Here is an 18,771-nt window from a genome sequence, read left to right on the forward strand (position 1 = left end):
TTCAATACAATAAACCAACTCTTCCAGGGCTAAAATGCTACAGAGTTTGAAGGTTATAACTGTACAGTATTACCTTAGTCTAATTAATGGTTGTTTTAAAAACAGTTTAGATACATAATGTACTGTTCATACTCATTATACTAGATGGAAATTTCTGAGTCTTGTTCATCTGAACTACCTAGTTCCTTTGGTTTCATAATCTAAAGATGTCATGTTTGTTTGTACACAGCTAATATTACGTTTATTATAATAAAGAAAAAGGTTACTGAAAAGAACTTAATGGAATGCAGCTGCTACGTGTACTGAAATCCAAAAGCACATTGATTTCTGATGTTTTGTACAATTAAGTGGTAAGGCCAATACTTCTGTTTTCATGGGTCTTTTTGCATTCTGCTTTTCTTATTTTATCTACAATTGATCAGATAACATGAGTAGATGATAAAACTCAATCTCCATTCCTGGATGGCAGCCTACTTTCTAATCCTAATTTTCCTAGAAAATACAACTAAATAACAGAAAGAAATTCTGAAGTTTACTAACCATGACATTGAATTATCCTTTGGATTCCTGCAACCTGTTCCAGTGTATCTATGTTCTGAGTATAGTTGCGAAGTAGTTTTCCTTCCTTATCTGACAACGCTATGAATTTGTGACAGAGAGATGGTTGGAATTGTCCAGGATATATTTCCTATACAATGCAAAAAGTAGAAAAAATATTACACTTAAGAAATAATTATAACAGATGTCATATATTTAGGTTTAACAAAGAAAAACTACCAATGATAATCCCCCATGTACAAATAATTTTAAAAACTACATGAGCATCTCAAAGCATCTAGATGGGTGCAACACACACCTACAAAAGGACTGTTGCTGTAATATGTATAAAACTCAGCACTTAGTGAACTTGGCCCCTTGAAGAAAAGGATAAAGTTGACCCATAAACATCTCTAATAAATGTTAACAGATATTTTAATAAAGTCAGAAGAAATACACACCTTAGAATATATCTAACTTTTGTTGGCTGCAAATTCAGTTTTGTTTGTTTTGGTTTTTTAAAGGAAAAAGGGGAATTGTTTAAACTAAAATTAAAGGTATCAAAGGTATGGTGACTTCTTTTAAAAAAAGGTTCTGGCAACATAATATTAAAATTTTTTGATTCATCATTCATTATAAATATCAACCTGTTGGAAGTTTAAAGCTAAAGTTTTAATTCCTTACCAAAATTGTTTTCCTTCCACTGCACAGGCACATACTGGTATAGTATAGAGTTGCTCATGAATGCTGAGTTGCTGGATTTTGTGTGTGTGTTTTTCCCCCCAAATAATGCTTCAATGCTGTTTCTTCTTTAAAAACAAAGAATTCAGATATACACATGGCAAAAAGATCAGAGAAAAAGTATCAATTTTGGTCCTCTCAACTTTTGACAGTGTTTTATATTTCATTTAGTAAGTGACTATGGCAAAGGAAGTTTCTTCTCTACTTTTTCCATTAAAGTAGTAGTGCTACCTACTTCCTTACCATTCATTACAGCCTCTAACCTATTACAATGCTAGCAAAAAACTAGATACAACCGTATGTCCCATATGTCCATCAGAGGGGACTGGTTGTAGATATATGGTACCATCTGTAATAGTGGAGTATGCAGCCACTGAAATTAATAAGGGAGGTTTAGATGCACTGACCTGGAAGATGGTTCATGACATACATGAAAAAAGCAAGTTAGTCACTGGTGTGTTTTGACTGTTTTGTTATTAAGCAAAAGTGGAAATAATAATGCACATGTATATAGATATGTTCATATAAACATCAAGTCAGGAAGGATTCAAACAAGCTATAAACAGGTGGGGGCAACTTTCACTTCTGATATTATACAAAAAAATTAAATAAGATTATAGATGACTTTTAACCTATTTAATATTTCAAATTTTAAAAAACTATCTACAGGTATACCTTTTAGGTGAAAATAATAAGCAAATCTCCTTATAAACAACTATCACATACATGTCCATATGTTGCTGAAAATCTGTTATACAAAAATTCGCCTCACATTCAAAGGTTTGTCATGAATTTCATGGACAACTCTGCAATTTAAGAAACAGATAATGCATATATAGAAAGAGCAAGTGAAGAGCTTAATAAAGCTCATGTTTATTAAAAACTGAAAGCTACATGTGTTCTAGACCATTGGGGGTGTGCTATACTAACCATTGTTTTAGCTTCAAGATGCTTTGTCTAGTACATTCATATTTACATTTAGAGGATTAAACAGCAGAGTATTTTATTAAAGAACCCTTTGGAAATAGCTGTTAGAATAAGTTAGGCAACAAATAAAATAACATCTAAAGTAGGAAGAAAAGTGGTAACAGCAGCATGCCAAACAAAACAAGAACAAATGACCTCAAGAGCCGAGTCACGGAACAAGAGTACCAAGACTCCCCACTCCTGAAATGAACTTTTGTGTGCCTTATCCCCCCACCCCTTCTTTTAAAGGGGAGGGTAAAAAGCACAAAGATATGTAGACACTAGATTCAGCTCTACACTCGTTTCCCTTCATGTCCGAACCTTAACGGTGCAAGGTAGTTTAGCCATTAAAGTTACAAATTAATTCTTGTAGTTGGGAATCATTTATGAAGCTCTTTTTTACTTTATGAGCCTAAATTTTACATGTTAGAACCTGAGTGATTTGAATCTTAACTTAGTCTACTTTCTTTCAAATATGCAATGGACCATGTCTGAACATCCAACCAATCTGTTATTGCCACAGGCCTCCTCACAAATGAGAGAAAGCAAAGCTGGGACGACCAAAGGCTCAAAACACTTTTAAAAAGACCCATTGCTTCCACACTACTGTGTCCAGAAATATGCAAAACAATCTCGTAATTGTCCAAAGGCAACCAATGGGGTCTAAATTAAAGCTTAGAACTACCTGCCGTAGTGAGTTTTCATGCAGAAACAATGGCTCTCCTCCAAAAATGCTCTCTGCTTGGTTTCTTCTCAAAATTTCTAGCAATATGAATGAGACTCCAGTCAAAGGCAGAGATGTTAACTGCAACCCCTCAAAAATAAAAGGACTCATCAAAATTTGAGATGCCGCTACTTGCCAATATCCACCACCTCCTACAGAGCAGAGGGAGGCAGTCAAGTAGAGTTGGTGAAAAACTAGAACCTAAATTCCATGCTGCCAAAAAACCCACACATTATTCCTTGTTAGGAAAATCCTCAATCCCTTGTTTCATTCATTCCACAAAACCACACTTGAATAGACTACTCTATGTCTTACCTAATCAGCACTTACAAATTATAGTCACCTAACAAAGAAATTCAACTGGGTTCCCTGAGGAACTCAAGGTTCAGCAAACTTTTTCCACACAGGGACAACAGATAGTAAATATTTAAGGCTTCCATTCCGTCTCTTGCAACCACTCAACCTTCCATTGTGGTGCAAAAGTGCCACAGACAATATGCAAATGAATGAGCATGGCTGTATTCCAATAAAACTTTATTTATGGTCACTGACCTTAGAATTTTCATATAATGTTCATATGCCATGAAAAAGTATTCATTTTTTCGCTGCAGTTTAAAAATTCAGCTCACAGGCTCTATAAAAACAGGCAGTGGGCTACATTTGGACTGAGGCTATAGTTTGCTAACTCCTGCACTAACCTAACACAAGAGAATTTCAACTAGTCAAGCTATTAGTTACCATTTATAATAAAGTTTTAGTATGTAATAGACACAAAAGGAACAATTTATTATAATGCTGTAGACTAGGCTTAGGGCTGGGTTTTTTACATTTTAAAGGGTCATACAGGAAAACAAAGGACATATGACAAAACTCCTATGTTGTCCACAAAGCAGGTCACATTTACTACCTGGCCCTATAAAGAAAAGATTTGCTGACCATACTGGATGGTATATATCCCCATTTTGCAGATAAAAAACCAAGCACAGAAATAACTTGCCAAAAGTCACAAGAACCAGTAAGTAGCAGAGCAATCGTTCAAACCCAGTTTTGATACCAAAGTGTGGCTCTTAACCACTATGCAATACCTTTTCAATGTTTGTTCCCCTCGATCTCGTTTCACACTTTTCTTTTAGGCTAAGCATTGCTTACTAGTCTAACAAGATGATGAGCAAGTACACTCCATTTTTCACATCTTCATGGGATTACTGAAGGCTGAAATTCCAGTCACCCTCTAACATAAAAACATTCTTCAAGAATGCATAATGTGCCCAGCCAGTGTGGCTCAGTGGTTGAGAGCCGACCCATGAACCAAGAAGTTACTGAACTGACTCCTTGGTCAGGGCAATGTCCGGGTTGTGGGCTTGATCCCCAGTAGGGAGCATGCATGGGGGAAGCCGACTGATGTTTCTATCTCTCTATCCCCTTTCTAAAATCAATGAAAACATAAAAAAAAAAAAAATGCATAATCCCACAAATCAGTAAAAGAAAAACATCTCACTAGCGAAAAAATATCTAAGAACAATCAGATGATTCACGGATATACACATGGGCAGTTATAAAAAGCAATCACTCACACTAATAGACTAAAACACAACACTAGTGAGAAAAGATGCCAATTTTTTTCTATTAAACTGATAGTTTTAACTGTCTTAAAAACTCAAGGTATCCATTAACAGCAGACTGATTAAATACATTGGGTACAACTATAAAACAATACTACACAGGCTTTTCCTTAAAAGTAAGTTACATCTGTTAAGTGCCATTATGAAACTATTTCCAAGGATGTTAAGTGGGGGGGGAAATCAAGGTTAGAGAAACAGGTGTATAATTGTTAGTAATCATTTTCTTTTTCTTTTTTTTCAATCCTCACCCGAGGACATTTTTTCCATTGTTTTTCAGAGAGAATGGGCGGGGGATGGACACACATCAATGTGAGAGATACACATCAAATGGTTGTCTCCTGCATACACCCCAATCAGGGCTGGGGACTGGGCCTGCAACCAAGGTATGTGCCGTTGGCTGGAATCGAACCTTGGGTACCTTCGGTCTTCGGGCCAACGCTCTAACCACTGAGCCAAACCAGCTAGGGCTGTTAGTCCTCATTTTCAAAGTATTACTAGAAACTCACAATAATACCCTTCCCCTACACACACACAAACAGGTTTACTCTTTTTATTCCCCTGAAGACCCAAGAAAACAGTAACCTTTGAGGAAAGAGATTCAAAGTAGGGAAAACTAAAGGAAGAGGCCAACTAATGTTTACATGCTGTACTGTTTGAATTTCTTTTTAAATCATATTCACAACACACACTTAAAAAAAAATTTAATGCTAATAGTGTACTGTGGAGAGTTTGTGGGAGTGGGAAGGGGCATGCTCTATCAGCCTTCTCACACACCTCTTCTGATGGGAGTATATTTTATTCAACCTTCACAAGTAGCAATACAGCAAAATATATCAGGACCCTTGGCAATTTCCTTTATCCTAAGAACATTGAAAACACACCAAAAAGGGTAATCAAAGCAACACTATTTGTAATAACAGAAAGTAGCAAACATTCAAAAGTACACTTGCAGGATTAATTACAGTACACCATTTGATGAACATTACAACGATTATAAAATAATTTAAGTGTCTGACATACAAAAATTGGTAAATAGGAAATACTACAAATACAAATCAATAGAAAAAAGAGCCCATTTTTATAATAAAAATGTCATATATATCTAGCTATACTTTACATCTGTAATCCACATACACATAGGTATTAACATAATACCTAAAGGTAAATGGGAGTGGGGCTATTTTTTATTTTTGGCTTGCATTTTTTTATTTTTAGGTAATGAATTGGTTTTAAGATTTTTTAACTTTTGTAACTACATAATCTGTTATGTTAGAACACTACCAATAAAGTGAGAATTTATTGAATATAAAGACACGTTTTTGGAATTAAGTAAAATTTAGTTCACATTTCCCCCCTCTACTTTTTCTTGAATTTTAATCACTTTAAGGGAAAAAACATTCACTGAATTCTATTCAGGATAGCAAATACACTCTTTGGACACAGTCTTTAAAAAAAAAATGAAAAGTTATTTTATATACCCTCAGTCACCAAAGACTAAACCACTAAATTTTATCAGCATTAGTCAATTATTCTAGACTCCTGGGAGCCCATATTATGGAGCATGGTAATGGTTCAGGGCAATGGTTATATAGCTTTAATGTTGGCCCTAATTGTTCTTGTGTAAAACATTTCAAAGCAGTAACACAGCTAGGCACACTGTATTACAATGGTGCTCAAACAGAGAACAACTTTGCAGAGGACACTTGGCAAAGTACAGAGACATTTTTGATTGTCAAGACTGGGAGTGGGGGTGGCTAATGGCATTTAGAGGGATGCTACTAAATACCCTACAATTCGTAGGACATCTCCTCACAGTAGAGAATTACCCACCCCAAAATGTCAATGGATTAAGACGCTGTTCCAATGGGCCAGTAACTTCGTTAACACACCTCTCCATCACGTGGAATTTCCAGTCTACATAAAATCTAAGTTTCTTCTCAATAATTACACACAATCGATGGCTTGATACATTAATGAAATTCTTTCCTTTCAAAATGTCTAAGTTTTACCAATAACTTCATTACTACATTCGTTTTCTTTCATAATTAGCAAAAATCATAAATCATTTAACAAACTTTCTGCCTACTATAGCAACTGGTAGAAAATTTTAGGTTATTAGTATTTTATTCATATTATTTTATGAATCTAGTAAAATATAACTATTTTCATACCGTCTCCATCCTCTATTTTTAGGTACTATAGTTCGTTCCTTCTTCTTACTTATTCCTTCTTAACCTTTTTCCCAATTATTTACTTTCAGACCCAATATTAACTCAGTCTCTTCTACCTATTACTATTTATTTAAAGTGTTACTTTAGCAACTAGCAGCTTTCTCTTAGGCAGTTCCTAATGTGAGAGCTAAAGTACAACAGTCCATATGAGTGGTAGTCATAAAGGTTAATAATTTAGCTCTTAACAAAACTTAAAACTCAGAAAAATAAGCAAAATTAAGTTCATATGAACAAGACTTTATAAATATGGTACATAATCTATACACAGTGGTTAAGAACTGTAACACATTAACAGTATGCAATCTTTACTGTAACTCATGTTTTCTCTTATATACTGTCTAGATTTCTATTAACAGTACTTTTTAAAGCTCTTATACTTGGTGTTTATCAATGTAATTCTGAATTGTTTCTACAGATTCTTACATGTCAAAGCTAGTATAAGCTACCAGTGAATACCCAGTTTGTGTATTAGACAAACAGGGTTACAATCTTTCTCACCTTGCTATTTCTATTCTCAGTTACCACATTTGCCCAAGTGTCAGGTTACTACTTTACTAAGCAATTCAGTACATACTGAAGTGATGAAGGGGGGGTGGCAACTGATAAATTAGTTTGGGCAACATGTTTTCATTCCTCTCAGAACACAGAATTACAGCAAGTCTTATAAGTATTATAAATGGACTAGTGAATCAAGCTTTAATCATCAGAAATAAGATCAAAGTAATCTCTAGTTATTTGCTGGTCTTCTAAAAGTGTTAATTTCTGCTAACTAGAGCTGTTATAATGCCAGTATCTTAGATCCAATTCGAGAACCTATAATTAAGTGATATTTCATTGGTCTACAAAGTCATGCATTGGTATTACTAGCACCAGTAAGTTAAAACAGTAAATCTTCATTAATTCATAATCTTGTAATTAAGAAAGAGAATGTTTACATTATTTATGTAATTCAGTGTGAACCAGGTGTCTGTTGTACAGACTAGATATAAATGACCATCATTACTTTATGCGTCAGCATAAAGTTCAAAATTTTCACAAGTTTCAAGTTGATGGTTAGAAAAATTAAAAATTCTTAGTAGCCTAAAAATTTCTCAAATTTAGCTTTCAATTTTAGCAATTAAGTCATATTCAAGAAATTTAAATATATATTCCACATTTTACTCTAATTCCTATTTATAACCACACTTGGATGAAACAAAATACTATTTCTTTGAAGATGAGTCAATTAATGTAAACCACGTATTTTGAATTAGCAGAGCTTTTCCTATAGTTATGTAAATAAACCGAATGGTTTCAAAGTAGCCAAGGTTACCCTTTAATTAAAATTCAGGTTCCTTTAACTTGTAGATTCACTAAGAATAGTCACCAATACAAAAGACCCTTCCAAAGTACTGAAGCTTAACAATAGCAATTTTACAATTTCTTTCCATAAGACTTAACTATGGAGGAAAAAAAAACACAATAAAGTTTTCTAATGATTAAAATTTCTTGGGCTTGGTACAATGCAGCAATTTTCAACCTTTTTCATCTCATGACACACGTAAACTAATTACTAAAAATTCTGTGACACACCAAAAAATATATTTTTTGCTAATCTGACCAAAAAACAACAGGTATCATTTTGATTCATTCACACTGGTCAGCTATTATAGCTATGTTGGCTGTTGTCATTTTTTATTTGACAATCGAAGGGAAAAGAGGTCAGTGCCCTGGACCTAAATAGTCAGGTATTGCATGTTTTTTTGTTATTGCTGTTGTTAATCCTCAATGGAAGGAGGGTGGAGGGTTAGGGGGAGAGAGAGATGGAAGTGAAAGAGACACACTGATTTGTTGCCTCCAGCTAGTGCCCCAACCCGGCCCAGGATCCAATCTGCAACCCAGGTACCAGTCCTTGACCAGGAATAGAACCATGACCCTTGAGTGCTCAGACAAACTCTAGCCACTGAGCCACACTGGCCAGGGCAGGTATTGCATGTTTTAAAAATTCTTATGGCACACTGGTTGAAAACTGGTGGTATAATGTATTATCAAGCTTTGTACTCTAGAGCAGAACTGCCCAACAGAAATATAATGTGAGCCATGTATGTAATTTTAAATTTCTTAGTGATTACATCAAAACCATAGAATTTTCATAATTTACAACCCGGTATTAAAAAGTATCATTATTTCCACATGTAATCAATAATTGTTTATATGTAATAAAATTAACGGTATATTTTCTTTTTTCCCCCATACTAGGTTTCTAGAATCTGGTTCATCTTCCACACTTACATCACATCTCAATACACTAAAGTACTCATGTAGCTAGTGCCTTCTGAACTGGACTGTGCAACTCTAGAGACTCTAGGGCAGAATAGAGCACCCTTGACTAAAATGCAATCTTAGAAACTTCTCCACCCCAAATCACAAATTTTCAGGCACATTACATACTCATGTGTTAAGACCTGGCTAATAGAAAGCATACCAAAGCAGATGTTAAAATCTTTATAACCCATAAAAAATATTAAAAATCAAAACAGTGATGTTTCTTTATTTGCTCTACTAACCTCTAAAAAAGCATGGACAGTTTAAAGACCACTACTGAAGTGCAAATCTGAAAAATATAAAATAGCTCTTCTTTGAATATAAACTCAATCCTAAAGTGAAGAAAAATAAATGACAGTCCCTTCTGGGAAGAAAGGAATTCTGACTGAATTGAACCTATTTCAGTGCTCTTAACTCCACGCCACAGTACTAGTAGTAACCAATTTACTAGACGTTGAATGTTAAGCTTAAGAAGCCTTAATGTAAACAAATACTTTTTCATGAGAGGTCAATGGAAGAACCAGAAAAGTTCATAGTACCTTTGCGAACTTGAAAAATGGTCTTGGATCTTTTCTGAAATATTCAATATCAAACATTGCTTGAGGATCTGGAAGGTCTGGGAAGTCTACTGCAAGGCGAGCATAAATACCATCTCTTGACCTGAAGTCAGGTATTCCACAAGAAACAGAAACCTGCAATATATATGGCATAATTTGTACAATTAAGTCTTCTACCCCTACCTTTATAATTGCTCTTATACAATTAGGGAGGAGTTGAAAAATATTTTAAACTTCTTTTGGGGAACAGAAATACCAACCCATTCCTATTTTAAAAAGAAATAAAACACTCCCTAAACAAGTATTAAATCCATCACATTCCATTCATAACGGGATAAGGAATTTTAAGTCAGGCAAATTTTGAACCTTTAAGCATTTAATCAACAAATTAAAGCAATAGCGATCTGAGAAGAGTAAACCATTTCAAATTATTTTAATCAGAAAGCAGGCAAGAATTTCTACTACAGTCAAGTGTTTCCAAAGAAACCTTCCATCTGGTCAGGGACCTACTACTTCAAGAATACCAAATTTCTACATTTTCTTTAAAATACTATGTTGAACAATACTTCAATTCTTAATTTTTAAGAATAGATTTAGATATTATGCTTTTTCTACAAATAAGTTTTGACATTTCAAATAGGGATTTCAGTGTTACCTTTTTGTTTCACAATTTTACCAGAGTTGACTCCACTGTGACCTCAGATTAAATTAAACTTGTCTAAATCCTGCCTGGGAACAAAGCACTACTATTCCTGATGATCCTTTAAGTGACACCCTCCCTTAAATCAAAATGGCAGAAAGCAGGAATGAATTTTACTCCAGCATTGCTTTGGTCACTAACATATTCTGTATTCAACATACAAAACACAGTAGCCTTACATAGCTAGTTATCTGCGATCCCATAGGGGGAGCAAATGAAAAATGTAAAGCCACCTTAATTTAAATGGAGGGGAGATAGGAATCTGTTACCTTCCTAACATGAAGTTCTTTACCTGTGAATATCAATTAAGTTCCTGGCTTCCCCTAGAAAATAGAACGAATACCGAATTTCTCGGTCATACCCCAACACACTTTAATACAAGCAGAATTCTCTTAATTGCCTTTAGGAGTTGTGGTATAATGTAGATAACAATCTTGCCTTAATTCCACTTACCTACTGTACTAATAAACAAAAGCAAATCTTTTTTATGGTTGTTGGAAAGGCTTTTAAAAACATTGTTTAGCAACTGCTGCTGCAGTCATGTTTTCCCAGTTTCTGAACACAAATGCCCAATATCACGGAAGGATAAATTCTTCTACACCAGAAAATCATTTAATTGGAAAAGGCATAAGATAACCATTTACCACCTCCTCCCTTTTACTTGTTTTATATGTTACATACCCCAGCTCCAGTTAGAACTATTATTTTTTTGCATTCCTGCAGTAATTTCACAGCATCTTCTATTGTATTAATATCTTTTCTTTTTTTCCTTTTTGGTGGTTCTGAAAGGATATTAACGACAATCTGCCACAGTGTCATATCATCCAATTCAGGTGGAGGAATTGTTTCTGGTAGTAAATCTTTAAGAATTGTTCGAGGATCTGTGCCAATCATGAGATGTTGCTGAACAAAAGCATATGGACCTATATTAAGAGGACAAAAAATTACATCAAATCCACATCGAATTAATTCAAAATCTCATTTATTTTCTGAAGCAATAAATTGGCAATCTTTAAGGTTTTTTTAAATAAAGTAATAAGATGCGGTATAAAAGTATTTCATTCTCACAGCATCCTCAGAATTAATGCTATATCCCAATGAAATTAGGGAGATCAAATCAACAGCTGGCTCTGCCCCTTGAATTATAAAATACAAAATATGTATTTTAAGAGTCAAACTAATTACCAGAGTTAAATTTTGATGGTTTAAATCCAGAAATATACACCATAATTAATAACAGAAGTATGTACAAAAGGGTTCTACAAATCAATATAGGAAAGATCTTACCAGTCCCAAAAGCCCATACTACTATCTATCATTAAAGACATAAGGGAAAGCCCTGGCCAGGTAGCTCAATTTAGTTAGAGCATCATCCATACACATCAAGGTTGCAGGCTGGATTCCAGGTCAGGGCATATACAAGAATCAACCAATGAATGCATAAATGAGTGAAACAAGTCGATGTTTCTCTCCCTCCCTTTTTCCCCCCGCCCCCTCAAATCAATAACAAAATAAAAAAAGATGTAAGGGAAAAGGAAATCTATATATCTATCTAAGGAAGTGGAAATCTATATATCTAAGAAAGTCTATATACAACTACTACTATGTAAAATTTTTCCAGTAATACTACTCAATTTGATCTTAACCAACCTCCCAAAATGATACACATAATGCTGATGTTTTGAGCATTAGTACTTCTTTACCCTGACATTTCTTAGATCAGTTTTATAGATTGAGAAAACCAAAAATACAGTAATATAGACACTAAAGAGAAACTAATCGTCACTGTACTTAAATAATCAAGAATAAGGGCACATTAATAAAAAGATCACTTTGAAGATGGTCATGTTGTAACTTTGGTATAAATATCTGATAATGTTCTCTGCTACTAAAGTAGGTTTCCAGTTGTGGGTACCCGTAACACAAGAGTTAACTCTTTTATTATTATTTATTGTATTACTTACTTGTATTACAACTATAAATCTACTTTTGCCCACTCCTGTACTTTCCCATTTCATCTACATAAGTTGAGCACAAATTATGTGCCAGGCACTTTTCTAGGAACCAACAAAATAGCATACAAATCAGTAAATATAATCCCTGTCTCCCAAAGGGGCTTATATTCTAGTAGAGGAAACACAACAATAAAAAAGTTAAGAATTAGAGCTTGTTAAAAAGTGATGTGTTGCCCTGGCCAGTGTGGCTCAGTTGACAGAGCATCGTCCCATGCACCAAGAGGTCACCAGTTCAATTCCCATTCAGGGCACATGCCCAGGTTGTGGGCTCAATCCCCAGTGTGGGGCGTGCAGAAGAAAGATGATCAACGTTTCTCTCTCTCTCCTTCTCTCTCTAAAACCAATAAAAACTTTTTTTTTAAAGTGATGTGTTAAGAGAAAACAAAGAAAGAGGAAGCACATGAAAAGGACACAAGAACCTGAGGTGTGAAAAGGACCTAGTTCTTTGAGAAATACCAGAAGCCAGCTCCCCTGGGCGTGAGTTGTTTAAAAACAAAAACAGAGCCCTGGCTAGTGCGGCTTAGTTGGTTGGGCATCTTCCTGTGTACCCAAAGGTTGCCAGACTGATTCCTGGACAGGGCATGTGCCCGGGTGTTAGGCTCCATCCCTGGTAGGGGGCATGCAAGAGGTAGCCAGTCGATGTTTCCCTTTCACATCAATGTTTCTCTCTCTGGCCTCCCTTCCTCTCTCTCTAAAAATCAATTTTAAAAAATCTTTAAAAAAAGAAAAAAAACAGAAGCACGAAGCTTTCCCTGGAAACATAAACTGACATTAAATCTTAGCAAGCACCTAAGGAACTTCATCACCAGGTTAAAAGGAGACAGAGAATTATATTTTTAGTAAGCATAAAACAAAAATACAAAGAAAAAGGCAACTTTTACTCTATAGAGCTGTGAAACCATACCTATCCGTGGCCTTGGAGTCCAGTCACTAGAGCTTGCATGTGAGGCTCTATCATCCTCATCACTTTCACAGGAATGAAAGCCATTGGTGATTATTTCATCACCAAACAGAAGGTTATCTGCAAAAGAAATCAAAAGTAACTCAAGGCTGCTGAACAATCTGCATCTAAAATGTATGAAGATCTGGGCCCCGACCAGGTAACTCAGTTGGTTAGAGCATTGTCCTGACATGCCAAGGTTGCAGGTGCAATTCCAGGTCAGGGCAGACACAAGAATCAACCAATGAATGCATAAATTAGTGGAACAGCAAATCAATGCTTTTCTCTCCCCCCTTCCTCTCTCTTTCTAAAATCAATAAATTTTTAAAAAGGCCCTGGCAGGTGCAGCACAGCGGTCAGAGCGTTGGCCTACGCACTAGAGGGTCATGCAGGTTTGATTCCAGTCAAGGGCATGTGCCTGGGTTGCAGGTTCAGATCCCAGGCCTGGGATGGGACACATGCTGGAGGCAGCCAATCCATGTGTCTCTCACACATAGATGTTTCTCTCTCCCTCCCTCCTCCCCTCCTTTCCACTCCCCCTCTAAAAAAAAAAAAAAAAAATCAATGTAAAAAATGTCCTCGGGTGAGAATTAACAAAAATAATAATTTTAAAAAGTATGATGATCTGTAATGATTATGATGTAACAACTTTCACTGAATAAAACACATCCTGTGCACCGAAAGTTCACAGGTTCGACTGCCAGTCAGGGCACATACCCAGGTTGCGAGTTCGATCCCTGGGAGGCAATTGATCGATGCTTCTCTCTCCCTCTTCCTCAAAAAAAGAAAAAAAAAAATTCAAAGATATTTTAAAAAATGGGTCATCTCACATGGTTCATAGGCACAGTATATCCTCATCTTTAGGGAGTCTAACCATAATCTAAAAGTTTGAGTTTATCAAAAATCTGGATAGAAATTAACTCTACTAAATCCAAACGCAAAAAATTGTAATCTGACAGAATTTATCAATTACAAATAATGGAGCTCATGAAAATTGTCAAAAACTTACCAAAAAAAGTTGTTCAAATGAAACCAAGGCAATTTGCACTTCTCTAAACATGTAAAGATAGCTTTGCTTTGTTTCCCCTATTAAACTTTCTTGAAATGAGAGGTCTTTTGACTAATCCAGCCCCTAATGCACATGTTATCTTTACATACGGTCCAGTAAGTCCACTGATTAGATTTACTGATGCAAATACTGATGGGAGATGAACATCTATCCAGGACAAACTCCTCAGATCGAAAATATGAAACCCTCAAGGATGAAATGACATACAACGAACACATCTAATTTAGTATGCCAGAAAAAAACGTAAGTTCGTGTTTCAGGGTTACATACACACACAATAAAGGATTATACCTAACCTTAAAACTATCAAAACATTAGAAGGAAAATACTATTCATGAAAAGTACTCTAGAAGTACTACTCCTCTCCTATGCCCACTATTAATTGCACCATAGAACGGTCTTTAGAATCAGCTATGCTCTTGAAAATTTGGGATCTATGAATTTAGAAGCAGCTTTGTTCTTTAAAATTTAAGACGAATGTAAACATTAACATTCTCCCCCCAAAAGTCACGAATTGCACAGGTGTCAGTTTGCAAAAAGACAACTTGCAAAATGTCGGTGCAAAAAGACAAGCAAAAGTTGCAGATTTAAGTGTGCTGGGGGTGGAGGGGTTGAGGAGTGGGAATAATGTTTAACAAAAACGATATACTTAAAGGGCAGGAGGGGAAATAAAGTTGTTTTAAAACCAACTGCGATAGTTTCCCGGCCCGGCGTCTGCGCAAAGCGCCAGGCCGCCCAGGCCGGCAGCAGGCGAAGCAGGGAGGGGCGGGCGGGGGGGAATTGAGCCCGCGGGCCGCAGCCGCAGCCCTGCCGGCAGCCCCGGAGGCGCGCAGCTGAGGGCCAGGGAAGGGAGAGGGACCCCGCAGGGCCAGCCTGAGCCCCCACCCGGCCCGCCCCAGACACCCCCGGAGGGGCCCGGGAGAGGAAGGAGGGGATGCGCAGTCCCGGCCGCCCGCGCCCTGCGCACCTCGGTACCCAATCCCCGCCTCCGCCGTCTCTTCCTCCTCCTCGCCCTCGTCGTCGTCGTCGTCGAAGTCGTCTGCCGGCGGGTCCCGGGATAGGCCCTGTAGGCCCGGCCCATTGTCTCCTACTCCGCCCGCAGTCGCCTGGGCCTCCCGCTCCCCGCCCGCCGCCGGGCCGCCCCCGGCCACCGCCAGGACCTCAGGCTCAGGGGCCGCCCCACCGGGCTCGCTCGGGCTCCGCCCGAGGCCGGGGCCGTCTCTCCGCGGCCTCTTGCGGAGCGGTTCCCCGGTGGGCGGCGACGAGGCCTCCCTCTCGGCCGCCACTGCCGAAGGGGAGCCGCCGGGCTGAAGGGCGAGCGCCGCCTCGTCCGCCATCTTCAAACTGCCTCTCTGGCCCTCCTCCCTCACCTCCTCTGCTCCGGCTCGCACTCGCGGCACTGGCGCCCCCGCGGCTCCGGCTGCGGGAGATTTAAACCCCCGTCACGTGACCCGCCCCTCACCGCCCCCGCCCTCCCGCGGCTCCCGCCACCCACGCGAGCGGGAACCATAACACCGCGGGTCACGTGGTGGGCGGGGGCGGAGGGGGACGGGGCTCGGGCGCGAGGAGACGCCGCCCGGGCAGCCGCGGCCCCCACCCCTCGGCGGCGGCGCGTCAGGCGGCCAACCTCGCCCCGTTCTCAACTTCTCTTTCGAAAGGTCCGGAAATCACCACCGCAGGGATGGCTCAAGTTCTATTTCACATTGTGAGTTTCCACCGCGGCCCGAGGCGCACACCTTGCCGGCCGTAGGTGTAGACTGAGGGCCGAAACGGAGTCCCTGAGCGGCGGGGAGGCGCGGGGCTGCCTCGGCCCGGCTCCCTCAGCGACGCCGGCCTCTGGTCCCGGCGACGGGCTGAGGGGAGGCCACCGGGCACCTCGCTCCCCCCGCGCCGCTCTGACCGCGCCCCGCTCCCCTTCCTGCGCGCTTCCTTCGCCGAGCCTCCCCCGCTCTGTCACTCAGGGCGGCGATTTTCAGGCGGCGTGGTTTCAGCCGCGGCGCGGCGGGACTTGGTGAGACGCAAAACCGGACTGTAGGCAGGGCCCTGACCTGTTTTCCCGTAGGCCGGCCAGTGAAAAAATGACAACAGTAGCCGTCTGGTGTGAATGAACCAAAATGACACCTATGTGACTACAATCAATAAGGGAGTTAAAAAGGGGGGGGGGGGGCGGTAGTAACCGTTCTTTGTGCACTAGAAAAATGGTATTGGCAAAGCTGGTTATTAGTCTGGGAACATGCAAATACAGGTTCCCCCCTCACGCTGAGATTGAAGAGCGAAGTGAAAAAACACAATAAAAAGAAGGCATTTTAGAATATTATACGACTGCATTAAGAAAGAGCTTCTTCACTAAGGAGCCATTTAAAAATATATATGTATTTAACTACATAGACATTTAAAATATGTTCTAACCTATTAGTAGGGATATGCAGGTAAAACAGTGAGGTGCCATTTTCCAGGCCTCAAGCGGCAAAACGGAAACAAATGTCAGGGTCACCACCTGTCGCTTACCGGGACCTGGGGAAACTGAGATTCATTGCTGTCATAGTATTGGGAAGTAGTCTGGAACTATTTTTTAAAATTGCAAATACACATATCCCAAATCCCCATTTATCTTAAATAAAAATGCGAATATGTGAGGATAGGAATGCAAGTGTTTATTAGGGCATCAGTGTTGCTGGGAAGACACAATCCAGGTGCCTAGAGTAGGAAACCTGTTGATCAGACGATGGTGCATCCATACTAGGGCACATTATGCAGCCATGAAAAAGATCTGTAACTTGTTCTTGAGGCCTGTTGACGGTACACTGTGAGTGACAAAAGCAAGTTACACAAAAATTGTGTATTATCCTCCTTATTACTTAATAAATATACCATTTTATCATTTAAAAACCTCTATGTACCTACATACGAACCTATAAACAAATACGGCTGTAGAGGCTTGGGAAAAGTATGGAAAGTTACACATAAAAATGTTACTATTGCTCGTTGCCGCTGTGCAAGGCAAGAGTCTCTGGACACGTCCACACGCATGTGTTCACGTGGGGTCTGAAGTGCTCGCGGGTCCGCACTAAGACAGTGTGGGGACAGAAGAAGCCATGGGCTGCACCTCTGGCACCCGCTGAGTCACCTTCAAGGTGCACCAGAATGAGAACAGAACATCACCGTGGTGAAGGGCATTGGGCTTTTTGGAAAATGTGATTGATCATAGGAAGGAAACCTCTCCATCTGGCTGGAAGTCTCAGCGGTATTCTGGTGCTTATGGTGCCTCAGTTTCTGATGAAGAATTGAAAAGAGTAGCTGAGGAGCTGGCACTGGAGTGAGCCAAGTCAGAATCTGAAAATCAGAAACGACCAAAGCACGGCAAAGACCTGGACCAAGAGGGCTTTTGCCAATGAGCAGCTAACCAGAGGTATTCTTCCAGAGAGGATATCAAGTGAGGAGGAACTCCCTAAGGCAGAGCACCTGGCTAAGCAGCTGAAGAGAAAGATCGAGTGCTAAAGAAGCAGGATGCATTCTACAAAAAGCAGCTGGCTCACTCTAGCCAGGTACCTCAGTTGATTAGAGCATCCTCCTCATATGCCAAAGTTGCAGGTTTGATTCCTGGTCAGGGCACATAGAAGAATCAACCAATGAATGCCTAAACAACTAGACCAACAAATCTCTCTCTCAAATCAGTTTTAAAAATTTAAGAATCCAAAGAGCAGCTGGCTAGACTGGAGGACAGGAACTCAGAATTCTACAGTCACCACTGAACAATACCAGAAAACTGCTATCAGAAAGCTGCTGGGAAGGTGGAAGCAAAGTTCAAGCGGTATGAGGTTCATCCAGCCTGTGTGGATCTGCAGGCCAAAAATTCTCCAGTGTTACTGCCAACAACACCCAGTGGATCCTCAGCTGCTCTGCTCTGGCCAACCAGTACATGTGCTGTGTTAGACCAAACAGAGCACGATTGAGAAGGAAGGATTAAAACCAACTTTTAGAACAAGCAAAACTCCAACATTTTTTTCCTAGTAAGAAAACCTATTTAAAGAGAAGACCACTAAAGAGAAGCACCAAAGAGTAAACTCAACAGAAGATCATCACAGTTTGATCAACAACAATTTGAAAGCCAAGGCCTATGTTGAGTATCAGCCATGAAAGGCACGCTGCAGTGTTAATAAACCCCATTTGTGATGACAAAAAGAGAAAGGCAGCCCTCTGGACCATTTGTACTTGCTGTTCAATGTTCTCTCCTAAGCAAGCTCCATCATTTGGTGAACCTTCAGTCCAGCAAAATTTGGTGTTTGGGTTGGGGGATAAGGGCATTGAAGTGAGGAGAGGGAGGGCAAAGTACCTCCATCTCAGGCCAGCAGTACTGGGCAGAAT

The 18,771-nt window shown here is 39.2% G+C and overlaps 1 protein-coding gene and 1 pseudogene across 2 annotated transcripts in view; one reads left to right on the plus strand and one right to left on the minus strand.

Annotated features, from left to right (window-relative positions):
- SIRT1 (sirtuin 1) overlaps positions 1-15,743 on the minus strand; it is a 29,298-nt gene extending 13,555 nt beyond the window's left edge. The window contains exons 1-5 of one of the 2 annotated variants that reach the window (XM_087824395.1): positions 15,374-15,743; positions 13,302-13,418; positions 11,064-11,305; positions 9,665-9,817; positions 541-688 (exon numbers count right to left, since the gene is read on the minus strand). In XM_087824395.1, the coding sequence (XP_087680521.1) occupies positions 541-688; positions 9,665-9,817; positions 11,064-11,305; positions 13,302-13,418; positions 15,374-15,743 (1,030 nt within the window). Of the gene's footprint in view, positions 1-540; positions 689-1,221; positions 1,326-9,664; positions 9,818-11,063; positions 11,306-13,301; positions 13,419-15,373 lie in introns of those variants that run through there. The other variant, XM_016198406.2, reaches the window with a different exon arrangement.
- Positions 15,744-17,501: 1,758 nt separating this feature from the next.
- LOC107526071 (MICOS complex subunit MIC19 pseudogene) lies at positions 17,502-18,417 on the plus strand (annotated as a pseudogene).
- The last annotated feature ends 354 nt before the right edge of the window (positions 18,418-18,771 follow it).

The sequence above is a fragment of the Miniopterus natalensis genome, chromosome 14 (assembly GCF_054644295.1).
Source record: "Miniopterus natalensis isolate mMinNat1 chromosome 14, mMinNat1.hap1, whole genome shotgun sequence".
NCBI classification, from domain to species: Eukaryota; Metazoa; Chordata; class Mammalia; order Chiroptera; family Miniopteridae; genus Miniopterus; species Miniopterus natalensis.